This window comes from Anolis sagrei, chromosome 9 (assembly GCF_037176765.1).
Source record: "Anolis sagrei isolate rAnoSag1 chromosome 9, rAnoSag1.mat, whole genome shotgun sequence".
NCBI classification, from domain to species: domain Eukaryota; kingdom Metazoa; phylum Chordata; class Lepidosauria; order Squamata; family Dactyloidae; genus Anolis; species Anolis sagrei.
The window spans coordinates 34,152,768-34,180,438 of record NC_090029.1 but is presented as its reverse complement, the minus strand read 5'-3'; the positions used below and the strand labels follow the sequence as shown (position 1 = coordinate 34,180,438).

At 43.4% G+C, this 27,671-nt stretch overlaps 1 protein-coding gene across 2 annotated transcripts in view; it reads left to right on the top strand.

Annotated features, from left to right (window-relative positions):
• The window catches only part of MINAR1 (membrane integral NOTCH2 associated receptor 1), a 41,300-nt gene extending 13,833 nt beyond the window's left edge, over positions 1-27,467 (top strand). For both annotated transcript variants that reach the window (XM_067471447.1, XM_067471446.1), the window contains exons 2-4: positions 13,425-15,736; positions 17,419-17,673; positions 22,866-27,467. In XM_067471447.1, the coding sequence (XP_067327548.1) occupies positions 13,478-15,736; positions 17,419-17,673; positions 22,866-23,063 (2,712 nt within the window). In that variant the 5' untranslated portion in view covers positions 13,425-13,477 and the 3' untranslated portion in view covers positions 23,064-27,467. The remainder of the gene's footprint in view (positions 1-13,424; positions 15,737-17,418; positions 17,674-22,865) is intronic.
• Positions 27,468-27,671: the final 204 nt, after the last annotated feature.

Here is a 27,671-nt window from a genome sequence, read left to right as displayed (position 1 = left end):
TGGACCAAAATGTTATATTCTCACTGTCCCTATCAATGCTTCCTGCCTCTGTTGAATTAGGAAATGTGTTAGTTTTCCATGTACCACAGAAGTCTTTCTTGCCTCTGCTGTTGCAGAAACAAATCTGGTTTCCCTTTTGGAAACTGGGTCTGAGAGCTCCCTTGTCACCCCGTCCTGTGTGTGCTTTTGATTGTTCTCATTACTTACGCTGGTTTTAATGCTGACTGATATTTCCATGCAAGTAAGCTGCTTTAATCACATTTAAGAGACTAGCAAAGTGTCTTTTTAAAAGGCTGTAAGATTTATGGCAGTATACGCTTTTATGGACTGGAGCTCCTATTGTTAGGTGAGTGGAGCATCCTCCCTCTGTGGCCAATATAAAGGCATGGCTACAGATTGAGGAGAAGGAATGTAAACAATGGCCCAGAAGGAAATATTTTTATTCATCGTGTCAGGAGCAACCAGACATTTGTATTACATTTTTAACAAAGCAAACAAACAAATACACAAAACACAAATTTTGCAAGCTTGGTAGTTGATTAAATGTCCTTTGACCAGTATCTATCTGGCCACTTGGAGTGCCTCTGGTGTTGCCGCAAGGAGTTCCTCCCTTGTGCATCATGTGGCAGGGCTCAGGGTGCATTGCAGCAGGTGGTCAGTGGTTTGCTCTTCTCCACACTCGCATGTCGAGGATTCCACTTTGTGGCCCCATTTCTGGAGGTTGGCTCTGCATCTCGTGGTGCCAGAGCGCAGTCTGTTCAGCACCGTCCAAGTCGCCCCGTCTTCTGTGTGCCCAGGAGGGAGTCTCTCATTGGGTATCAGCCATTGGTTGAGGTTCTGAGTTTGAGCCTGCCACTTTTGGACTCTCGCTTGCTGGGGTGTTCCAGTGAGTGTCTCTGTAGATCTTAGAAAACTATTTCTTGATTTAAGTCATTGACGTGGTGGCTGATACCCAAACAGGGGATGAGCTGGGAATGTCTCTGCCTTGGTCCTTTCACTATTGGTTGCTACTTCCCGGCGGATGTCAGGTGGTGCAATACCGGCTAGACAGTGTAGTTTCTCCAATGGTGTAGGGCGCAGATACCCCGTGATGATGCGGCATGTCTCATTAAGAGCCACAATCCCTGTTTTAGCATGGTGAGATGAGTTCAACACTGGGCATGCATACTCAGCAGCAGAGTAGCATAGCGCAAGGGCAGATGTCTTCACTGTGTCCGGTTATGATCCCCAGGTTGTGCCAGTCAGTTTTCGTATGATATTGTTTCTAGCACCCACTTTTTGCTTGATGTTCAGGCAGTGCTTCTTGTAGGTCAGAGCACGGTCCAGGGTGACTCCTAGGTATTTGGGTGCGCTGCAGTGCTCCAGTGGGATTCCTTCCTACGTCACCCTCAGAACTCGGGATGCTTGTCTGTTCTTGAGATGAAAGGCACATGTCTGTGTTTTAGATGGATTAGGGATCAGATGGTTTTCCCTGTAATAGGCAGTCAGAGCACCTAGAGCTTTGGAGAGCTTCTGTTCAACCATCTCAAAGCTCCCTGCTTGAGCAGTGATGGCACGATCATCAGCATAGATGAAGCTCTCTGTCCCTTCTGGCAGTGGCTGGTCATTTGTGTAAATGTTGAACATGGATGGAGCAAGCATGCTCCCCTGAGGCAGGCCGTCCTTCTGTTTCCGCCATCTGCTTCTCTGGCCCAGGAACTCAACAAAGAAGCTCCAGAAGGGAATGTGAGATGTGGATTGTGGTCATCAGAGCCTGCCTTTCTCAATGGAATCCTTCACATCATTGCTGACATACGTCCATTCAAGATCAATGAACGTTAGGCTGAAGTAAACATGTTTAAGATCAGGTTGTTGTAGGTTTTTTGGGCTGTATGGCCATGTACTAGAAGCATTCTCTCCTGACATTTCGCCCCCATCTATGGTAGGCATCCTCAGAGGTTGTGAGGTCTGTTGAAAACTAGGCAAGTGGGGTTTGTATATCTGTGGAATAATGTCCAAGGTGGGAGAAAGAACTCTTGTCTGTTTGAGGCAGGTGTGAATGTTGCAATTGGCCATCTTTTTTCATGTCAGGGGCTACAAGGCCATGAAATACTAATCAAGGTATATATTGTCATGTCAGGAGCGACTTGAGAAACTGCAAGTCGATTCTGGTGTGAGAGAATTGGCCGTCTGCAAGGACGTTGCCAAGGGGACGCCCGGATGTTTTGATGTTTTACCATCCTTGTGGGAGGCTTCTCTCATATCCCCGCCTGAGGAGCTGGAGCTGATAGAGGGAGCTCATCCGTGCTCTCCCCGGATTTGAACCTGTGACCTGCAGGTTCGAATCAGTCCTGTTAGTACAGGGATTTAACCCACTGCGCCACCGGGGGCTCCTATTATATAATATTATATAATTATATAATATTATATTATATAAGGGCAAGAAGGATGGATGGTATCCTTGAAGTGACTGAATTGACCTTGAAGGGGCTGGGGGTGGTGATAACCGACAGGGAGCTCTGGCGTGGACTGGTCCATGAAGTCACAAAGAGTCGGAAATGACTGAACGAATGGACAACTATATATATATATATATATATATATATATATATATATATATATACACACACACACACACACACACACACATACATACACACGAATGAACAACTATATATATATATATATACACACACACACACACACACATACATACACACGAATGAACAACTATATATATATATATATATATATATATATATATATATATAGTTGTTCATTCGTTCAGTCGTCTCCGACTCTTTGTGACTTCATGGACCAGTCCACGCCAGAGCTCCCTGTCGGTCGTCACCACCCCCAGCCCCATCAAGGTCAATTCAGTCACTTCAAGGATACCATCCATCCTTCTTGCCCTTATATAATATAATATAATATAATTATATAATATTATATATTAGGAGAACTATATATATATATATATATATATATATATATATATATATATAGTATATTACTGTCTGAATGGTGGCCAATGGTAACATTCCCACTTGCCTCAAACAGACAAGAGTTCTTTCTCCCACCCTGGACATCATTCCACGGATATATATGTTTTTGGTTTTGTTTTGTTTTTTTGAAATAATCTTTATTAGGATTTTCTTAAAATATTCATATAGGTAAAATAGTGAAAAAGAAAGGAGAAAAAAGAAAAAAGAATATGGAGAGAGAAAGAATATATATATATATATATATATATATAGAAAAAGAGAGAAAAGAAAGAAAGATAAAATAGGAGTATCTCGACCTCCTGATGTCTTCTGAGAATCTTCTGTTCAATCTTGTTCTGAGAAAAATAAATATTCTTTATTTCCTTTCTGTTCTCTTATTCTTTCCCTTATTTTTTTAGGTTTCATCCTCATTTCTCTTCTTCAAATTAGATCAGTGTCTCTTTTTTCTTCCTTCCTTAGATATTCAGTGACCTCTTTCCAGTCTGTTTCCTTTCTTCCAATTTCCTTATTTTTCAGTAATAGAAAGGTGAGTCTCTCTAAATTGCTGATATCTAACATCTTTATTATCCGATCGTCTTCTTCTGGTGTTTCTGTTTGTCTCCATTTTTTAGCATAACACATCCTTGCGGCTGTTAATGCTAAAAATAATATTTTATCTTTGTCTCCTTCCAGATCCTTGCCATACATCCCTAGTAAGAACAGTTCTGGTTTCCTTTGTATTTTTATTTTTAGCATATTTTGAATTTCTTTTTGTATCTTCCTCCAGCAATTCTTTGCTTTATCACAAGTCCACCACATGTGAAAGTAGGATCCTTCTTTCTTCTTACACTTCCAGCACTTGTATTATCATATATTTTCCCTAGTTTTTTGGGGGTCATGTACCATCTTAGAGACATTTTAATCCAATTTTCCCTGAGATCGGAGGCATATGTGTATTTTAGTCTCTTTTTCCAAATTTCCTTCCATTCTGCTTGTCTAATATTTCTTCTTAAATTTTCGTTCCATCTTCTCATATAATTTTTTTCCTCTTTAGATTCTAAATGCCATTCCAAACGTTTTTTAAATAGTTTTGTTATTAATTTTTTTTCCACATCCAAAACTTTATCCCAAAATTCTTTGCCCTTTGAAAATCCTAATCCATTCCACGGATATATATGTTTACTCTATTTATTTTTATTGGAAGGGTACACAAGCACATTTGCACTGAAGAAGGTCAGAATGGTTGAATCAGAGTTGGGCGGTCTTATCTTAAATTACAGTTTTATGTAAATATTCCAAAACATTTAACCCACTGATGCCTCAATTAATGTAATGTTATTGGTATCTGTTTTTATTTTGAAATTTACCAGTAGCTGCTGCATTTCCCACCCTTGGTTTATACTCGAGTCAATACGGTTTCCCAGTTTTTTGTGGAAAAATTAAGTGCCTCGGCTTATATTCGGGTCGGCTTATACTTGAGTATATATGGTATATTAGATGGACCACAGGATGGACCTGGAGCCCCCGGTGGCACAGTGGGTTAAAGCACTGAGCTGCTGAGCTTGTTGATCGAAAGGTCGCAGGTTCGATTCCGGGGAGCGGCGTGAGCTTCCGCTATCAGCCCTAGCTTCTGCCAACCTAGCAGTTCGAAAACATGCAAATGTGAGTAGATCAATAGGTACTGCTCCAGCGGGAAGGTAACAGCGCGCCATGCAGTCATGCCAGTGGCCACATGACCTTGGAGGTGTCTATGGACAACGCTGGCTCTTTGGCTTAGAAATGGAGATGAGCACCACACCCCAGAGTCAGACATGACTGGACTTAATGTCAGGGGACTACCTTTACCTTTACCTAGATGGACCAAAACATATCTGACATTAGAAATGGCAATACCCCAAAACCAGCAGCTATAGAATAGTTCACCCTTCCTGGTCTCACAGTAAATGAATTACTGTGTGCGGTCCTTGTACACGGAAATTACAAAGGAAGGCTCGAAAGAGAGGCTGCTGGATTGAATTATATCCACAAACTCCAATCCATTAGCTGAGGTATGGACAGAGACAATGATGTCATGGCTCACTAAACGTATTAATACAAGAGTTCTGGCCATTGCACATAGGACAAAAGTCATCTTCTCAGAGAGAGTTTTGAACTCTGGGAAACTGAGTTTTGAAAAGCTGCTTTGTTTCTTTCACACATCAACACTAACTGACCAAATGGATCTGAAAAACCTGTGTCACCTTAGGCAGCCCTTCGAAAATGTGATCGACACCTTCCTGGATCCTACCCCTGAAACCTTAATTCCTTTGATCCTGAATCCCAAAATGGGGTGTTTATGCAAAAATAAAAACCAAATTAAACCGCTGAGATGCTGAACTTGCTGACGGAAAGGTCGCTGGTTCAAATCCAGGGAGCGAGGTGAGCTCCCGCTGTTAGCCCCAGCTTCTGCCAACCTAGCAGTTTGAAAACATGCAAATGTGAGTAGATCAATAGGTACCACTCCAACAGGAAGGTAATGGTTCTCCATGCAGTCATGCTGGCCACATGAACTTGGAGGTGTCTATGGGCAACGCCGGCTCTTCGGCTTAGAAATGGAGATGAACACCAACCCCCAAGAGTCAGACTCGACTAAACTTAATGTCAGGAGAAAACCTTTACCTTAACCTTTAAAAACCAAATAGTCTTTTAAACACAGGGGAATTCCAGACAAGAAACAAAACCAAGTGGCACAAACACAATAGTCTTTGTGCCACTTTTTCCTTCCCTCTTCCTTCCAAAAATACAGACATATGACAGTAAGATTGTGTTGCCAAAGGCTTTCATGGTCAGAATCACTAGGTTGCTGTGAGTTTTCTGGGTTGTATGGGCACGTTCCAGAAGCATTCTCTCCTTATGTTTCACCCACATCTATGGCAGGCATCCTCAGAGGTCGTGAGGTCTGTTGGAAACTAGACAAATAGGGTTTATATATCTGTGGAATAATATCCAGGGTGGGAGAAAGAACTCTACTCTGTTTGAAGAATGTTGCAAATGGCTAACTTGATTAGCATTGAATAGCCTTGCAGCTTTAAAGCCTGGCTGCTTCCTGCCTGGGGGAATCCTTTGTTGGGAGGTGATTAGCTGTCCCCGATTGTTTATTGTCTGGAGTTCTCCTGTGTTTGAGTGTTGCTCTTTATTTACAGTCCTGATTTTAAAGTTGTTTTTTTAAAATACTGGTAGCCAGATTTTGTTCATTTTCATGATTCCTTCTTTCTGTTGAAATTGCCCCATGCTTGTGGATTTCAATGGCTTCTCAAAAAAATGGGAATTCCAGGCAGGAAACAATCAGGGCCAGAGAAGACATTGCAACAAAGGATTCCTTCAGGCAGGAAGCAACCAGGCTTTGAAGCTGCAAGGGCACTCAGTGCTAATCAAGGTGGCCAACTGCAACATTCACACTTGCCTCCAACAGACAACAGTTCTTTCTCCCACCCTGGACATTCCACAGATATATAAACCTCACTTGATTAGTTTCCAACAGACCTCACAACCTCTGAGGATGCCTGCCATAAATGTGGGTGAAATGTCAGGAGAGAATGCTTCTAGAACATGACTCTAGAGCCCGGAAAACTCACAGCAAACCCATTCCACAGATGTATAAACCTCACTTGATTAGTTTCCAACAGACCTCACAACCTCTGAGGATGCCTGCCATAGATGTGGGCGAAACGTCAGGAGAGAATGCTTCTGTAACATGGCCATACAGCCCGGAAAACTCACAGCAAACCCATTCCACAGATATATAAACCTCACTTGCCTAGTTTCCAACAGATCTCACAATCTCTGAGGATTTTTTTTTTTTGGTCGTGTCAGGAGCGACTTGAGAAACTGCAAGTTGCTTCTGGTGTGAGCGAATTGGCCATCTGCAAGGATGTTGCCCAGGGGATGCCCGGATGTTTTTGATGTTTTGTCATCCTTGTGGGAGGTTTCTCTCATGTCCCCGCATGAGGAGCTGGAGCTGATAGAGGTCATCTGCGTTCTCCCCAGATTCAAACCTGCGACTTGTCGGTCTTCAATCCTGCCGGCACAGGGATTTAACCCACTGTGCCACCGGAGGCTCCACTTTTGAGGATGCCTGCCATAGATGTGGGTGAAATGTCAGGAGAGAATGCTTCTGGAACATGACCATACAGCCTAGAAAACTCACAGCAAGCCCATTCCACAGATGTATAAACCTCACTTGCCTAGTTTCCAACAGACCTCACAACCTCTGAGGATGCCTACCATAGATGTGGGTGAAATGTCAGGAGAGAATGCTTCTGTAACATGACCATACAACCCAGAAAACTCACAGCAAACCCATTCCACAGATATATAAACCTCACTTGACTAGTTTCCAACAGACCTCACAACCTCTGAGGATTTTTTTTGTTGTGTCAGGAGCAACTTGAGAAACTGCAAGTTGCTTCTGTTGTGAGAGAATTGGCCGTCTGCAAGGAGGTTGCCCAGGGGATGTTGCCCGGATGTTTTTGATATTTTATCATCCTTGTGGGAGGTTTCTCTCATGTCCCCGCATGAGGAGCTGGAGCTGATAGAGGTCATCTGCGTTCTCCCCAGATTCAAACCTGCGACTTGTCGGTCTTCAGTCCTGCTGGCACAGGGATTTAACCCATTGTGCCACCAGGAGCTCTACCTCTGAGGATGCCTGCCATAGATGTGGGTGAAACGTCAGGAGAGAATGCTTCTGGAACATGACCATACAGCCAAAAAGCTCACAGCAAACCCATTCCACAGATATATAAACCTCACTTGCCTAGTTTCCAACAGACCTCACAACCTCTGAGGATGCCTGCCATAGGTGTGGGTGAAACGTCAGGAGAGAATGCTTCTGGAACATGACCATACAGCCAAAAGGCTCACAGCAAACCCATTCCACAGATATATAAACCTCACTTGCCTAGTTTCCAACAGACCTCACAACCTCTGAGGATGCCTGCCATAGATGTGGGTGAAACGTCAGGAGAGAATGCTTCTGGAACATGACCATACAGCCAAAAGGCTCACAGCAAACCCATTCCACAGATATATAAACCCCACTTGCCTAGTTTCCAACAGACCTCACAACCTCTGAGTATGTCTGCCATAGATGTGGGTGAAATGTCAGGAGAGAATGCTTCTGGAACATGACCATACAGCCTAGAAAACTCACAGCAAGCCCATTCCACAGATGTATAAACGTCACTTGCCTAGTTTCCAACAGACCTCACAACCTCTGAGGATGCCTGCCATAGATGTGGGTGAAACGTCAGGAGAGAATGCTTCGGGAACATGACCATACAGCCCAGAAAACTCACAGCAAGCCCATTCCACAGATATATAAACCTCACTTGCCTAGTTTCCAACAGACCTCACAACCTCTGAGGATGCCTGCCATAGATGTGGGTGAAACGTCAGGAGAGAATGCTTCTGGAACATGACCATACAGCCAGAAAGCTCATATCAACCCAGACTTTAAGATTGCCCTTTTGGTTCAGAGCCTGGATAGCTCTGAACATCTTTTCCTGGTGAAGAAGCCATTGAAGCATTCGGCTATAAACCCATAATTTCTATCTTCTGACCAATCCCCAAATTCTCTGTCTGGATAAATGATGCCTATTTGTTCAACTTTTCTTAATCTGCATGGCACCAATTTGGAAGGAAGGGGATTAGCGAATGCTGTAAGGCTCTCTTTTCCCCTCCCTCTGCTTGGAAGACAAAAGCATCTCATTGCCTAGGAGAGAATATTCTTGGGGAATCAGGATGATGAATGCAGCATCCTCCCAACAGTTGAGATGCTGGGCTCAAGGTATGGGCTGTGTTCCCCATGACGTAGAGTAGAGGTCATTACAGGATCGATTTGTGGTGAAGCTGGAGCTCATCTCAAAAGCCCAAACTCTGAAGCTCCGGCAAAGCGGAAGGTGAGCTTCTGTGTGTGTTGACACTGCAGTGTGATTGCTTTCTTCCAGTTGGGGAAAATTGAATTTCGGGGAAGCAGCTCTCTCTTCAAAGAGGAAGCATATCCTTTCTTGTTAATGGAACTGCCATATAGGGCACTTCATTTGGAAGGTGTTGCCCAACACATGCGGCAGTTTGCTTTCAAAGGGAGAATCTGAGTTCAGGCAAAACCAGCCATGGACAAACTTGGGCCCTCCAGGTGTTTTGGACTCCAACTCCCACCATTCCTAACAGCCTCAGGCCCCTTCCTTTTCCCCCTCAGCCATTTAATTTATTATTTATTTATTTATTTATTTACAGTTCTTATATTCCGCCCTTCTCCTCACCCCGCAGGGGACTCAGGGCGGATTACAGTAAACACATATATGGCAAACATTCAATGCCAGTTTGACAAACAACATTTAACAGACAAAGGCTATTTAACTTTTTTTTTCTGGCCGCCAGGGGAGCTGCTGCTTTTCATCGTCCATCAACGACACCGATGAAGTTCTTCCGCATTCCACATTCCCCGGAGTCTTCTTTCTTTATGGCCTCATAAATTAGTTAAATTTAGCCTCCCACACAAGGTGGTCCCTTATTTTCCTACTTGACAGATGCAACTGTCTTTCGGGTTGCAAAGGTCGACAACGGGCTACACAATGGCTGGACACCCACTCCAGCCCGGTCTGGCTTCGAACTCATGACCTTTTGGTCAGAGTGATCTTAATGCAGCTGACACTCAGCCAACTGCGCCACAAACCCAGCAGCATTTAAGCTGCTGAGGGGGGAAAGGAAAGTGCCCAAGGCTGCTAGGAATGGTGGGAGTTGGAGTCCAAAACACCTGGAGGGCCCAAGTTCGCCCGTGCCTGGGCAAAACTCTTCAACAGGTAAAATAACAAAGTCATCAAACTGGAAGAGGCCATTTAGATGAACCCCCTTGCCTATGTTCTTCCTAACATTTAGACAGAATCATAGAATCAAAGAGTTGGAAGAGACCTCATGGGCCATCCAGTCCAACCCCATTCTGCCAAGAAGCAGGAATATTGCATTCAAATCACCCCTGACAGATGGCCATCCAGCCTCTGCTTAAAAGCCTCCAAAGAAGGAGGCTCCACCACACTCCGGGGCAGAGAGTTCCACTGCTGAACGGCTCTCACAGTCAGGAAGTTCTTCCTCATGTTCAGATGGAATCTCCTCTCTTGTAGTTTGAAGCCATTGTTCCGCGTCCTAGTCTCCAGGGAAGCAGAAAGGAAGCTCCCACCCTCCACCTCCCTGTGGCTTCCTCTCACATATTTATACATGGCTTTCATATCTCCTCTCATCCTTCTCTTCTTCAGGCTAAACATGACCAGCTCCTTAAGCCGCTCCTCATAGGGCTTGTTCTCCAGACCTTTTATCATTTTAGTCACTCTCCTCTGGACACATTCCAGCTTGTCAATATCTCTCTTGAATTGTGGTGCCCAGAACTGGACACAATATTCCAGATGGGATCTCATTTCTCATCATTTGAATCCATTTTTATTATGTTACTAGCCATCCCCCGCCACACGTTGCTGTGGCCAAGTCTGTGTATATGTGTTTTGTGTGTGTATATATGTATATATATGTGTGTGTATATATATTTGTGTATATGTGTGTTTGTGCATATATGTATGTTTCTTTGTGCATTCGTTGTAATGTGTTTTTTGTTTTTTGGGTTTTTAAGTCTCTTCTGCTGTGTTTTTCAGTGTTTTTAGTCACTTGTTGGGAAGTTTGCCCCAATTCTTTCGTTGGTGGGGTTCAGAATGCTCTTTGATTGTAGGTGAACTATACATCCTAGTAACTATAACTCCCTAATGTCAAGGTCTATTTCCCCCAAACTCCATCTGTGTTCACATTTGGGCATATTGAGTATTCCTGTCAAGTTTGGTCCAAATCCATCATTGTTTGAGTCCACAGTGTTCTCTGGATGGAAGTGAACTACAATTCCAAAAGTCAAGGTCAATGTCCACCAAACCCTTCCAGTATTTTCTGTTCGTCATGGGACAACTTGGCCCAATGCCATCGTTGGTGGCAGGCATGTTGGCGGGGGGGTGGGGGTGGCTTGAGGGGCTTCAGCCCCCCTCCCCCCGAAATTCTCATGGTGGTCCGCGAGAAGGCCTTACTGGTGCATTATTTAAACTGTTATGTTTACTCACATCATGATCTGATCACCATGCTCAATATATCCCATATGCATGGGGGTATTGGGGTAACGATACAAAAGGTTTGCTAGGGTAGACCCTCTTTCACTCAGACTCAGCCCCCCCCCAACCAAACTCACCCCCCCCCCCCCCCGGAAACAAAATCCTGGCTACGGACTAGCCCCTTGCTTATGTTCTTCCTAGCATTTAGATGGGATCTCATTTCTCATCATTCGAATCCATTTTTATTATGTTACTAGCCATTCCCTGCCATGCGTTGCTGTGGCCCAGTTTGTGTATATGTGTTTTGTGTGTATAAATCATCATCATCATCATCATCATTTAATTACTTATTAATTGCCCTCCATCCGAGAATGCTCCAGGTGATTTACAGCTAAATTGTAAAAGATAAAATACATACATACAAAAATTAAAAATTAACAGGGATCGAATGCTCTAGTAAAAAGCCAGGTCTTAAGTGCGAGAGTAAAAGGTCCTAAGTCATGCATGGCTCTCATGTAGGGTGGCAATGAGTTCCACAAGGCAGGGGCAGAAATAGAAAAAGCCCACCTGCGCCTGGTCCTTCCCAAGTGCACTTCTCTAGGACCCGGTATATAGAGTAAGTCGTGTTGGGCTGGTCGTTGCGACCTCCGATGATGGGAGAAGGAGAGGCGGTCCCTAAGGTACGATGGTCCCTGGCCATAAAGAGTTTTAAAGGTCAGAACTAACATCCTATACGGGCCACAGTACTCAGTTGGAAGCCAATGTAAATGTTGCAGCACTGGTCTTATATGGCATTTCATGGGCGTTCTTGTGAGTAATATATGTGTATATGTGTGTTTGTGTATATATGTATGTGGCTTTGTGCATTCACTGTAATGATTTTTTTGTTGGTTTTTTGGGGGGGTTTTAAGTCTCTTCTGCTGTGTTTTTCAGTGTTTTTAGTCACTTGTTGGGAAGTTTGCCCCAATTCTTTCGTTGGTGGGGTTCAGAATGCTCTTTGATTGTAGGTAAACTATACATCCTAGTAACTACAACTCCCAAATGTCAAGGTCTATTTCCCTCAAACTCCATCTGTGTTCATATTTGGGCATATGAAATATTCATGCCAAGTTTGATCCAGAGCCATAATTGTTTGAGTCCACAGTGTTCTCTGGATGGAAGTGAACTACAATTCCAAAAGTCAAGGTCAATGCCCACCAAACCCTTCCAGTATTTTCTGTTCGTCATGGGAGTTCTGTGTGCCAAGTTTGGTTCAATTCTATCATTGGTGGAGTTTAGAATGCTCTTTGATTGTAGGTGAACTATAAATCCCAGCAACTACAACTCCCAAATGACAAAATCATAATTTTTTGAGGGATGGTCACTCCTTGTGTTGTGAGACATTTTGTTGCCAAATTTGGTGTGATTTCATTCATTGGTTCTTTTGTTTTTAAGGTACTCATTACGCACAGAGCATTTTTATATATAGATAGATTTTACACTGATTATTTTATTTTGTTACTTTATGTATTCTGTTATGATGTAATTTTTCTGTTGTTTTGTGTCTAATTTTGCTGTATTATTTTTGGGCTCAGCCTCATGTTAGCTGCCCCAAGTCCCCTTTGGGGAGATGGAGGCGGGTTATAAATAAAGATTATTATTATTATTATTATTATTATTATTATTTCATGTTCTAGTCTCCATTTTCTATTTTACATCCCTTCAGACATTTATTAGAATCATAGAGTTGGAAGGGACCTCGTGTAGCATCCAGTCCAACTCCATTCTGCCAAGAAGCAGGAAAATTGCATTCAAAGCACCCCTGACAGATGGCCATCCAGCCTCTGTTTAAAAACCTCCAAAGAAGGAGCCTCCACCACACTCTGAGGCATAGAGTTCCACTGCTGAACGGCTCTCACAGTCAGGAATTTCTTCCTCATGTTCAGATGGAATCTGCTTTCTTGTCGTTTGAAGCCATTGTTCTGCGTCCTAGTCTCTAGGGCAGCAGTAAACAAGCTTGCTCCCTTCTCCCTATGATTTCCTCTCACATATTTATACATGGTTATCATGTCTCCTCTCAACCTTCTCTTCTTCAGGCTAAACATGCCCAACTCTTTAAGCCACTCCTCATAGGACTTGTTCTCCAGACTCTTGATCATTTTAGTTGCCTTCCTCTGGACACATGCCAGCTCTCATAGTCAGGAAGTTCTTCCTAATGTTCAGATGGAATCTCCTTTCTTACTACACTTTTAAGTTAAGCTGAAATGATCCTGTTTAATTGCTCTATTCCTATGCTACTATACGTTCTATAAGTGCCTTAGGATAACTACCTTTTGTTTTTCTTTTCTTTTCTGTGTTCATGTAGACCCGGAATAAAACCTTTGGGATAAACTACAAACTTTGCCAAACCCATCGGCCATGGAGGCCAGCCAGGACTCATCTGTGTTCCTGGTCAACATTTTAGAGGAACTGGATACCAAGCAGAACACGGTTTCCTATCAAGATCTCTGCAAATCGCTATGTGCCAGGTTTGATTTGTCCCAACTAGCCAAGCTAAGGAGTGTGCTTTTCTACACGGCCTGCCTGGATCCCAATTTCCCTGCCACCTTGTTCAAGGACAAAATGAGGTGTAGCGTCAACAACCAGCAGTCCAAGAAGATCATGGTTGCGGCAGACATCGTGACAATATTCAACCTGATACAGATGAATGGTGGCGTGGCCAAGGAGAAGCTTCCGCTTGCCCGAGAGAAGGTGAGGAAGAAAGGATCGGTAGAGGCTTGCCCTCCTGACCCAGAAGCATGCAATATGGTGGACTGCGTACTTAACTGTGAATTGAGGGATGGAGAATTCAGCTGGGGTTATTCGAACCTCAGGGCTCCCAAATGCCGGAAGATGGATTGCAAAGATTGCCCACAGTTTGTCCCGGCTTCCGAGCCTAACTTTTTGCTTGGGGTCAATAAGGAAACAAAAGGCCGAGCCGCTTCCCTTGACCGCTTGCAGGCTTTAGCATCCTATGCGATTGCAAACTCTCCCCCTTGTGAGATGCAGAGTACCTATTTCCCCATGAACATAGAAACGGATTCGATTTCAGACCAGGACTCCTTACCGATCAATGCAAGCATTAAAGAGACATTCATGTCCAACGACGAGCCCTTCGTCATGCAGTCATGTGTTCAGAAGCGCAACATCTTCAAGGAAGATTTCCACAATCTCATCACCATCTCGCCCAACTTGATCTCACCCACTGAGAAAGCAGAAGATGAGTTGGTAGAACCTCCTACCCAGAAGGAGACCTCCAAACCGCAGGCGTTCTTCAATCACAGTTTCGAAATGCCATACAGCAGTCAATACCTGAACCCCATTTATTCCCCAGTGCCCGATAAAAGGCGAGCCAAGCACGAAAGCTTAGATGATCTCCAGGCATCGACTTATTTTGGGCCCACAACCATTCTTGGGCCACAAGAGACCAAACGGTGGTTGGGGAAGCCAAGCAAGCAAACCCCATGGCCGGTGAAGAGTTGGAGCTTGAATACTGAAGAAGTGCCTGACTTTGAAAGGTCTTTCTTAAACAGGAAACAGTCAGAGGAAAAACCTCGGTACCAGAGTTCAAATGCTGAGAGGCATCAGCCTTATCTTGGCCCGAAGGATCAGCAATCAATGTTGCAGTTAAACTATGCTGCCAAACCAAATGGGCATAAATCCAAAGACATTCCTTCCATTTTGGAAGTGGAGAAGCACGAGCCCGTCAAGAAATTCAAAGACAAAAGTATCAACTGCACCTCTGTCCAGTTGAGCCTGGACAAGAGCAACAGTGTTGGGACACAGACAGAGCAACAAGGGCTGGAACACAAGAAATGCAAAGAGATGGGCCACCCAAATCACAACAAATACGGCGAGCGACATTCCCTTAAGCAGTCGGATGACGATTCGGAAGTCGTCAGCGATGATATCAGTGATATCTTCCGATTCTTGGACGACATGAGCATCTGTGGGTCTTCAGGAGTGATGCAGTCGTCCTGCTACAACAGCACGGGTTCGCTTTCCCAGATACACAAATCGGACTGCGAAAGCTCCCCCGAGCACCATTTAGCAAAAATGGCCAATGGGAATGCCAAAGTGTCTCGGATGGAAATCAGTGGCACGGACGAGGAGCTGAAAGCTAGCGTTTGCAAACTAGTTCTACGGATTGGGGAAATTGAAAAGAAACTGGAGTCTCTCTCGAGCGTCCGGGATGAAATTTCCCAGGTTCTGGGGAAGCTAAACAAATTGGATGAAAAGATCCAGCAGCCGGAGAAAGTGAGCGTCCAGCTAGACCTTAATTCCTTGACGAGTGAAGCTCAGTCGGAAGAAAGTACCTCCCCACAGATATTTTCACGCAATAATTCTTCACACGGCAGCAAACTCGAGAATAATCCGGACTGGTGCTGTTCAGACGCCAGTGGCAGTAACAGCGAGAGCCTTCGAGTGAAAGCCTTGAAGAAAAGCTTATTCACCAGGAGGTCTTCGAGGTCACTGACAGAAGAAAACAGTGCCACCGAATCCAAGATTGCCAGCATCTCTAACTCCCCGAGAGACTGGCGAGCCATCCCGTATACCAACCAAACAGGCATCACGGAGGAAGAGATGAAAGACCGAGGCGGAGAGGAAAACAAAGACTGGCACAGGAAATCCAAAGAGGTAATTTTTCAATGTCAATTCAGTGCCATATTTTTTAACATGATGCCACAAAAGAATGTAGTGTGAGTCAGGAGCCTCGTAGAATTCGAAGGCCCACCAAATGCCTTCCAAAAGCACATTAATCTATTAACTATTGCCCTGTGTTGTCAACTCAACTTCTTTTCTCCTTAGCTGTATCTCAGATAAAGAATAATTGTGATATGTTATTGAAGGCTTTCATGGCCAGAATCACTAGGTTGCTGTGAGTTTTCCAGGCTGTTTGGCCATGTTCCAGAAGCATTTTCTCCTGACGTTTCACCCACATCTATGACAGGCATCCTCAGAGGTTGTGAGGTCTGTTGGAAACTGGGTAACAATGATGGATCTGGACCAAACTTGGCACGAATACTTAATATGTCCAAATGCAAACACTGGTGGCGTTTGGGGAAAATAAGGTAAAGGTTTTCCTTCTCCATTTCTAAGCCGAAGAGCCAGCGTTGTCCGTAGATGCCTCCAAAGTAATGTGGTCATGTGAGTACCTATTGATCTACTCACATTTGCATGTTTTTGAACAGCTAGGTTGGCAGAAGCTGGACCTAACAGCAGAAGCTCAGCCCACTCCCCGGATTCGAACCGCCAACCTTTCAGTCAGCAAGTTCAGCTGCTCAACTGGTTTAACCAGTTGTGCCACCAGGGGACCGTGAGGAAAATAGACCTTAACATTTGGAAGTTGTAGTTGCTGGGATTTATAGTTCACCTACATTCAAAGAGCATTCTGAACCCCGCCAATTATAGAATTGGGCCAAACTTGCCACACAGAACCCCCATGACCAACAGAAAATACTGTGTTTTCTAATGGTCTTTGGTGACCTCTCTGACACCTCCCCTCACAACCTCTAGGTTGAGAAACTCTGCCTTAGAAGGCGAAGGAGACTTCAGGCTCTGTAGGTTTCCATTGCAAGTTGTTGCAATGGAAACCTACAGAGTTGTTGGCTCATAAAGAAATGTTCTGATCTGTGTCTTTTGCTATACTTCTATGTGTCTAACAGAGATACATAAAATAAATGTGGTGATGCAATTATTTATAATTGGTTTTCTATTATATTTTTATTTTTCATTTTATTGCTGTGTTCTGTTATATTGATGTATTGTATTGCTGGGCTTGGCTTCATGTAAGCCGCCCCGAGTCCCCGTCGGGAGATAAACAAAGTTTTATTCTATTATTATTATTATTATTATTATTATTATTATTTTCATTAGAGATTAATAGTCCTGGAGCTTGCTCATTTGCCATACTTCCTGTGGAAGAATGTTAGCAAGCTTTCCTGAAAAGATTAGTTCCCATTCTAGCCCCTTGTATTGTAAAAATGTGCCAATAATCTGAATTTGAGACATTGGAGACGCATGATTGGGTCTTCCATCTCACCTTTGGGGTGTATATAGCCAAAATGAAACAACTAAAATAATTTTACTAGTATGTTTGGGGAATCATAACATTTACAAAACCAAAACACAAGAAATAGAAGGGAGAAAGGGGAAAGAAATCCACCAAACAAATCAGTTTCTTCTACAATCAGAGAAGGTGGATTATACAGCAAACTAGAGGGAAATATATCCTAGAAGAGGGAATGGATGACTGGAAAGCAGCACAGAAACACAGACAGGAGGTGAGGACTTCTGTGAACCTCTGAACTTTGTTGCAGGTGGACAGACAATATGAAATCCCTCAAGCGCACAGACATTCAAAGCCTCCCAAAGATGCCTACCTGATAGAACAAGTCTTCAGCCCCCATCCTTATCCCGCATCCCTCAAGTCCCACATGAAGACCAACCCGCTCTATACGGACATGCGCCTGACGGAACTTGTGGAAGTCAAGCGGACTCAGCCATCCTGGACCATTGAGGAATACACACGGAACTCTGGCGAGAAAGGGAAGCTGGCTGCTTTGGACCTACAAGTGAGTTGTCATTTTTTGCAATATTATTTATTTGTTTTGTAAGGGATCATGGGTTTAGGGTGCAGGGTCCCTTTTCGGAGAAGTCCACAGAGTGCAATAGGTTCAGGTAAGACATCATTTATTCAAGCTGATCAGCATGAGGTGAACAGACAGCACTTCTGCAAGTGTACCCAGAGACTGCTGCGCCCCTCCTCGGCTTTTTGCAAACCTTTATACCATCATGTAAACAAGAATATTTTTGTCATGGAAAGTACTTTGACCTTTACTCTTCCTGTCCCATCAACCTCTTGGTGGAAAGTACCTTCTCGCACCTGCAGACTTTGCGCTTAACCACAAACCAACTTCCTATGTAAGCTCGCTAATATAGCAACTTTTCAAAGAACCAAAACCTTAAACTTTGTATGATCTCTACATGTCACCTCTTGTTTTTTAAACATTTTCCTCCATGCTGTTCCTTTTCTACAGGGAAGGGTACATTTCTCCTTTGTTGCTGAAGGCTTTAGCTATTGCTAATTTCACTCAAAGACCCTTTCAGTTTAATTCATTTATATCCCACTCTTCTCACCCCTACAGGGGATTCTGAGCGGCGTACATCATATACAATTCAATTCCGCAATTGTACACACAGTTAACTCATAGATTGAAATCATTAAACAGTAAACTTAAAACACAATATTAAAACATGATAATCCAAAACACAAATCCCGCATTGCACCAATACTTAGATCATAGTTCTGCTGCTTCATTTTAACCGTATTATGACAAGATGGCCTTTCCATCACACATCAAATGCCTGTTTAAATAGACAGGTTTTCACTTGCTTCCTAAATGCCTGGAGGGAGGAAAAGAGTTCCACAGCCAAGGGGCCGCCACCAAGAAGGTCCTGTCTTTCATCCCCAGCAATTGCGCTTGCAAAGGTGGTGGGACCAAGAGCAGGATCTCCCCGGCAGATCTTAGCGCTCATACCAGCTCATAAAGGGAGATATGTTCAAATAAGTAAGTTGGCCCAAAGCCATTTCGGGTTTTATAGGCTAAAGCCAGCAATTTGAATTGTGCTTGGTAGCTGACTAGCAGCCAATGGAGCTGACACAACAGGGGGTTTTATGCTCCCTGTACGTTGCTCCAGTGAGCAACCTAGCTGCTCCTCATTGGACCACTTGAAGCTTCTGAACAGTCTTCAAAGTCAACCCCGCTAAAGTGCATTGCAGTAGTATATTCAAGATGTGATGAAAGCATGTACCACTGTGGCCAAGTCAGACTTCCCAGACGGAGCTGGCACACAAGTTTTAATTGTGCAAAAGCTCCCCTGTCCACTGCTGAAATTCTGGATTCAATTTCAATTTGTTTGCCGTAACCCAGGCTATCATAGCTGCCAAGCACCGGTTCAGGAACAAAATAGCCTCCTTAGTAGTAAGTGGAGGAGCCCCTGGTGTCACAGTGGGTTAAACCCCTATGCTGGCAGGATTGAAGACCGACAGGTCGCAGGTTCGAATCCAGGGAGAGCGCGGATGAGCTCCCTCTATCGGCTCCACCTCCTCATGCGGGGACATGAGAGAAGCCTCCCACAAGAATAGTCAAAACATCAAAACATCCAGGCATCCCCTGGGCAACGTCCTTGCAGACTGCCAATTCTCCCACACTAGAAGTGACTTGTAGTTTCTCAAGTCGCTTCCGACACGACAAAAAAAAGTAGTAGATGGAAAAGAGTAATAGAGTTGGATGTCATCCGCATACAGGTGGCATCGAACTTCAAAACTCTGGATGTTCACCCCCAGTGACTTCATGTAGATGCTAAACAACATGGGGAACTCTGCAAGACCCCACAGGACAAAGGCTGTGGGGCTGAGCAGATGTCCCCCAACACCTCCTGAGAGTGACCCTCCAGGAAGGACCTCCAAGCCTGATTCCCATGAGGCATCCTAGAAGGATACCATGGTCTATGGTATCGAAGGCCACTGAGAAGTCATTTCTTATGCATGCTTTTTCCCATGGTAACAGGCACTATTTACTGCATGAGGTCATATATATCTAAGTTGGCTAATGTCATCCAGTAGGACAGGGATTGGGGACTCCTGGTTAGCAGGCTGGATTTGGTTTGGAGACCATAGATGGCTATGAGGTTCTGTTCTGTGACCTATCCTAGAGGAGCAGAACCCATGACATTAGGAGGCCTGCAGCACAAAAATTCACCCCTAGAAGGTGACTTGGTTTCCCTTTGCTCCATCTTCCTCTATAGAGTGAAGCACTCTTCCAAATAACATCACTGCTAGGTTGCTGCAAGTTTTTTGGGCTGTATGGCCATGTTCCAGAACCATTCTCTCCAGACATTTCACCTGCATCTATGGCAGGCATCCTCAGATGAACCTCAGAGGATGCCTGTCATAGATGCAGGCAAAACGTCAGGAGAGAATGCTTCTGGAACATGGCCATACAGCCTGAAAAACTTACAGCAACCCAGTGATTTTGGCCATGAAAGCCTTCGACAATACATTGAACATCACTGCTATCTGATGTAATTGTCCTCAAGAGCACTGTGGGTGGTTCAGAGGACAGTGGGTACCTCGAGGTGCAGAGTATGGGATTCTGAAGACGATCCTCAGCAGAGTTCTGTGCTTTGGCAAGGCATTAGGACCTGGACATCTGCCCGAGATTCAATGGACTGATGCCAAGTTTGGCAGTCATCCACAGCTGCTGCATTCAGTTTGATGGGTGAGGAGATGTGCAGACCTCAATCATCCAGAATCCCACCCAAGTTCTTCTTTTAGGCTGTGATATTCTTTGTCCCAGTTCCACACAGACCTGATGCTTTTCACAGGTTTCAAGGCTGAGGATTAATTAACCAGCCATCCTGCGGCCCAAGGGTTTTAGCAGTCATCGCTTTCAGTCAGAAGGTGTTGCGATGACTTATCTTAAGGACATTGTGTAGCCTGTTTTTAGCGAGGCTGCCAAATTAATAGTAGAAAGCATTGCAGCAAGGGAGCATGAGGCAGTTGCTGTATAATAAGCTTCCTTTTTCACCCCCTTGCAAAACTGCAAGCAGGCAGGCAAATGAAGCCAAGTTTGGAAAGCTTATTGTCAATGCCTGGATTTTTCAGCAGACTCAAGATACATCCTCTTGTAAACATACAGTAATAAGCATTTGGAAGAAGCTCAACTTCTGCCTAGCTTTTTAATCTGGTTTACATGGTCTAGCACGGGGAAACTTAGACCCTCCACCGTCTATTTGTGACACTGATAAAGTACTTCTCATTCTTTGCAGGCTTGCTGGAGATTTTTATGGCATTGTAAATTAGTTAAATTAGCCCCCCCCCCCCCCCCAACGTAGGCAGTACCTAAATTTCCTACTTGACAGATCACAGAATCATAGAATCAAAGAGTTGGAAGAGACCTCATGGGCCATCCAGTCCAACCCCATTCTGCCAAGAAGCAGGAATATTGCATTCAAATCACCCCTGACAGATGGCCATCCAGCCTCTGTTTAAAAGCTTCCAAAGAAGGAGCCTCCACCACACTCCGGGGCAGAGAGCTCCACTGCTGAGAACTAGGCAAAGAGCTATCCTCTCTTTCGGACTCAATCTGCACCTGGCTGCTATCTTCCGTTTCCACACTCTCATGCCTTGCTGTGGGAAACTGCACTTCTTTTTCACTCTCTATAGCAGGAACATCTATAGCAGGGACCCTTGTCACCTGGTCATGCCCAGCACATTTTTAATTTTAACTGTTACATTTGGCCCTGCCATAGATTTTAATGCGTCGTGGTGTGTTGTTAATGTTTATTGCTTTGTTTTGAGTTCATTTTGTTGTATTGTTGTTGTTGTTTCAATTAGTCCAACATGCGGCAGCCAGACTACTAACGGGAGCGAGGTACAGGAAGCATACGACTCCTCTGTTGCGCCAGCTCCACTGGCTGCCAGTCAGCTTCCGAGCACAATTCAAAGTGCTGGTCTTAAGCTATAAAGCCCTAAACAACTCCGGCCCAATTTACCTGTCTGAACGTATCCTCTCCTATGAACCATCAAGATTGCTAAGATCATCTGGAGGGGCCCTGCTCTCGATCCCACCGGCCTCACAGGCGTGGCTAGTGGGGACGAGAGACAGGGCCTTCTCGGTGGTGACCCCTCGACTCTGGAACTCCCTTCCACTGGAGATCAGAACTGCCCCTTCTATCTTAACGTTCAGGAAACAGGTGAAAACTTGGCTTTGGGGATTGGCATTCGACGAATGAGCCATGATCCTGTGACATGGATGGATGACGACGAATAATGATTTTTGATGACGACTGACCACTGTAATTATTTGATTGTATTTTGCTATTTTAAGGTTTTAGTGTGATTTCGAATATAATGTTTTAATGACTGTCTGTAATATTCGAACGGAGGTGAGAAGACTGGTATACAAAACTGCTAAATAAATAAATAAATAAATTTACTGATGTATTTGGGCTCGGTCTCTTGTAAGCCACACCAAGTCCTCTGGGAAATGGTAGCGGGGTATAAATAAAGGTTTATTATTATTTATTATTTTACATCAATAAGAAATATCTTAACCCAGCCTTAATAAAACTGAATGAACTCTGGCTTTTTCCTGACCTTCTTTTGTATATGGTATGATTTTTAGGCTTGGGTGGTTTCGTTCGTTAATTTCGTAATTCGTTATTAATTCGTATTTAAATTAGCTTACGATCCAATATTGAGCCATGCAGAAATAGTGCGAGGAGTAAATTAGATTCGAAATTTTTTTTCAATTTATTTTGTAATTATTTCATTATTATTTTGTAATTATTTTGTAATTATTTCGTAATTATTTTCGCATGTCTGGTGCAAGTTTTGTAGTTGTTGTTTGTTTTATCACACCAACAGTCAACAACAGAGGGAGAGGGAAGCTTCAGAAGTTCCCCCTGTCACATTTGGAGGTTTTTTTAGCATATTGCGCAATCACGTCCGCCATTAACGAATCGATTCGTAATTTTACAAAATTTCGTATATTTCGAAATTTTTAAAAGGAAAATTTTGGAATTATTAAAAAAAACGAAACGCAAGGGCCCCCTAAAAACAAAACGAGTTTAGAACCAAAATTTTCCGTGGTTACCCAAGCCTAACGATTTCTTTCCCAGTTGTAAATGTAAGAGAAAGAAGGGAAAAACTTAATGGCTTTCCTCTTATTTTATTTTTCCTTTTCATTTATGTTTCCAGACTCAAGAATCTTTAAATCCCAACAATTTGGAATACTGGATGGAGGACATATACACGCCAGGCTATGACTCACTATTGAAGCGCAAAGAAGCTGAGTTCAGAAGAGCAAAAGTTTGCAAAATAGCTGCCTTGATTGCAGCAGCTGCCTGTACTGTGATCCTTGTCATCGTGGTCCCTATATGCACTATGAAATCATGATTCTGGTTGCGGAGGGATACATCACAGCCTTGTATATAACGTTTCTCCAAATATCCTGTGCAGGATTTTCATGGGAATGGTTGTAACTGTTCACTGGGAAAGGCTATTCCAAGAGAATGCAGCATAGGAGCATGCAAAGAAGTGCTGGGTTCCTGATCCTTTTGAACGGCAAAGCATTTTGCAAAACGAATGGCGATGGGTTTACATTTTTACACATCATGACAAGTGAATTCTCCCTTGCTTTGGAAAAGAAGATAGAACTATTTTACAAGATTGGAAATGGAGGAAGAGAGAGGATTTTGTTCTTCCCTGTACCAATAGGAATTTTATATTGAGATATTATAGACGACTGGTCATTCTTGAACAATATGGATTTCGTCAGAGAGATAAGAGCTCGGATGACACTCTCGGAAATTTGACAAATCTGAGTACATTGTTGGTGGTTATGTATTCCTTCTTTGTTCCGTTTCAAAAGCAAATTTGTAGCCTTGGGAAGGGTGGGATTTGGGATCTGGGAATCCAAAAGGGCTCTTTGTAACCGGGTCTTGTCATAAGACCTTGTTGTTCTCTGAGTACACAAGTCAGGGATGCAAACTGTTTGGCTCTTTAGATATCACTGGCCTGCAAAGCCCACCCATTCTAGTTAGCACCAATGGTGAAGGATGATGGGGATTGAGGCCTAACATCTGGAGTGACACCTGTTCTCCATCCCTGACATTTGCTATAGACCAAAAAGAATCTGGTGAAAAGCAGTTCCTATCTGGGTTTTTAGTTGAGTGTTGAGATCAACTTTCCAAAACAATAGCATACGCTCCTATCTTTAAAAACCACATTATTTTTGTAGCAATGTCTTTTCTGGTCAGACGATTACAATCAAATTAAAAAAGTTTGAACTGTACTCTTCTGATTCTTGGACATATCATCAAAATAACTATGAATGTAGGGATATGAATAATACAAGGTTTGAATGAAAAGTAATGCCTCCACCTTCGTAACTCCTCAACAGATGGCAGTACTGGTATGTAACAGGTACTGGCTTGTTCAGTAGACTCTCCTCTACAGTTCCATTTAGGCAGGAAGCTTTAGCATTGAATAGATGTGTTGTTAAAGTTCGGAAAAGTAATGTCTCCACCTTCGTAACTCCTCAACAGGTGGCAGTACTGGTATGCAACAAGTACTGGCTTGTTCAGTAGACTCTCCTTTACAGTTCCATTTAGGCAGGAAGCTTTAGCATTGAATGGTTGTGTTGTTAAAGTGCGAAGTATAGAACCCTGCGCAGATGGTCGGTCAATGCGACTTAAGCAACGTGCAGTCATTGAATTCCTGACAGCAGAAGGTGTCACCCCAAAGGAGATTCATCAGAGAATGCAAGCTGTTGATGGGGTTGTGTTGGTGTGAGTACTGTGCATCGTTGGGCGAGTAAGTTTAAAGATGTTGAGGTGGGAACATCTGACTTGCATGAGAAACAAAGAGTTGGATGTCTTGTGACAGCAACAACCGAGTTTCACAAACAGATTGATTCAGGACAAACGTCGTATTACTCAGAGAGAAATGTCAAGCATAATTGGCATTTCAGAAGAACGTGTGGGTCACATTATTGCTTTGCTTGGCTATCAGAAGATCTGTACACGATGGGTTGCGGCATCAGAGTGTCGACTTCTTCTGTTACGGCTTCAGAAAACTTGTTCATTCTTGGCAGAAATGTATCCAATTATCTGGTGATTATGTCAAAAAGTGAATAGTGGTAGTTAAAGAGCACATTCTAAGGATTATTTCTGTGTTTGATTTATTAAAATATTAAGTTCTTGTGGGGGTTTTTTCGGGCTATATGGCCATGTTCTAGAGGCATTTCTCCTGACGTTTCGCCTGCATCTATGGCAAGCATCCTCAGAGGTAGTGAGGTCTGTTGGAATTAGGGCAATGGGTTTATATATCTGTGGAATGGCTGGGGTGGGGCAAAGAGCTCTTCTTTGCTAGAGCTAGGTGTGAATGTTTCAACTGACCACCTTGACTAGCATTTGAAGGCCTGCCTGAGCCTGGGAAAATCTTTTGTTGAGAGGTGTTAAGATGTGCCTGGTTGTTTCCTCTCTGCTGTTTTGTTGTTGTAATTTTAGAGTTTTTTTAAATACTGGTAGCCAGATTTTGTTCATTTTCATGGTTTCCTCCTTTCTGTTGAAATTGTCTATGGCAAGCATCCAAACCCAAGTAACAAAGGTGGAGGCATAACTTTTCATTCAACCCTCATAACTCCCTTGAAAGACTGGGAAGGGAGCAATTTCTGGAAGCCGGTTGTCTCTTGTCTTACTAATGACTATTCTGGTCTCAAATATATTGGAGCATTTGGAGAGGGTTCTTCTAGTGAACCAAAGCAAGTGCAGAAGGTCCCTCTACTTCAGTGGTTCTCAACCTCCAGGTAGTTTGGATTCCAACTCCCACAATTCCTAACAGCTGGTAAGCTGACTAGGACTTCTGGGAGTTTGAGTTCAGTAGGGCAATGACTAATTTTGGTTGTGTTTCTGGGAGTCTTCACTCAAAGAAAGTAACTTGTCCAAATTCTGGTCTCCATAGACATGCCGATTTCTCTTGCTGGGTCAGGAGGATGATATTTAACGAGTGTAACAAATGCCACGGGTCATAGTAAGCAAGGCTCAGCCCTTGCTGGGAATTGTGAAATTCAGGGAAGATGGACTTTTTTTTGTATGATAGAAATACCTGGCAGCAGTAGCCTGCAAACTATATTGTATTCAATCTTGTGTACCAGTTACTAAAACTGCTATATATATATATATATCTATACATATTGTATTCTACATTATAGACTTTTGTATGGAGATGATAACAATACGAATAATTATATTAGTGCAGCTAGAAGTACATTATAATCATTAGCGTGAGACAAAAAAACATGTACTAGACAGTATTATTCAAAATCATAATGGCGAGCTATTGGTAGTTCTTTTTGTATTCATGCCTTATCAATATAAGGGTTATATACTCCTTGGAAGGTGATTGGTGAAAATGAATAATGTCAGATGACCATGTTGAACCAATCCTGCTTCTCTTACTCTGATCCACTTTTTTTTTTTTTTTGTCCATGTCAGGAGTGACTTGAGAAACTGCAAGTTGCTTCTGGTGTGAGAGAATTGGCCATCTGTAAGGATGTTGCCCAGGGGACGCCCAGATGTTTTGATGTTTTACCATCCTTGTGGGAGGCTTCTCTTATGTCCCCACATGGGGAGCTGGAGCTGACAGAAGGAGCTCATCCACACTCTCATCGGATTCAAACTTACAACTTGTCGGTCTTCAGTTCTGCTGGCACAAGGGTTTAACCCAGTGATGGGCAACCTTTTGAGCTTGGTGTGTCAAAACTGGCCAAAAACCTGAGCATAACTTGGGTGGGGTGTCAACTTCGAGAAAAACAACAACATAATTTTGCAACATTTATAGTTTAAATAAGAAAAATGTATATTCCATGCTGAGTTATGGAGTGAGCAATGCTCAAACGTGCAGATGTTAAATTTGTAGAGCCTTTTACAAATTTAAGGATGGAATTAGATTGGCTCTTATAAGGTGGACTTCTCTGTATGCGCGTGTCATCAGAAAGAGTCATGCGTGTCAGTGCTGACACGCGTGTCATAGGTTCACCATCACGGGTTTAACCCATTGCGCCACCGAGGGCTCCTCAGATCCACATCATCATAACCAATTCGTCACAACCTGATCTACTTCATCACAACCTCATACCAATGGTACTACTGCAAAAAAAAATTAGCTGTAGTATATTACAAGTAGTATATTGCCCCCGGTGGCGCAATGGTTTAAAGCACTGAGCTGCTGAGCTTGTTGATCGAAAGGTCGCAGGTTCGATTCCGGGGAGCGGCGTGAGCTTCCGCTGTCAGCCCTAGCTTCTGCCAACCTAGCAGTTCGAAAACATGCAAATGTGAGTAGATCAATAGGTACCGCTCCGGCGGGAAGGTAACAGCGCTCCATGCAGTCATGCCGGCCACATGACCTTGGAGATGTCTACGGACAACGCTGGCTCTTCGGCTTAGAAATGGAGATGAGCACCACACCCCAGAGTCAGACATGACTGGACTTAATGTCAGGGGACTACCTTTACCTTTACCTATATTACAAGTAAATTGCTTTTAATGGGATGTAAATTGCCCCAAACTCTAATGGAGTGGGTGCCAGCCACCAAACTGAAATTTCACCTGGTTTGCTCACAAGAGTAAGAAAAGATGGATGGATCGATCCCCTTCCGGATCTTTAATGCATTCTTATTTATTTACGCAGGGCGTTTGGTTACCATAGGATGTAATGATGCCTTTCTTTCCTAAAGTTACTGTACAACGTGGCCTTTGAGTTCATTAAACTATTACATCAAATAAACTTGAGAAATTGTACACGTCCTCCGAAGTCCGCCTAATGAAACAGAAATATTAATTTATCACTCTGTCACATTTCCTGTTCCCGGAGACATCAAGATAGTGGTGTACCGTGAATGGTGGAAGGTTTGGATAATGATGCATTCTGTCTTGCCTTGGCAGCATTTTTAATGGGACTTGCGTCAGGGACTAATAAGATTGCAGAAATTGATGAAAAATG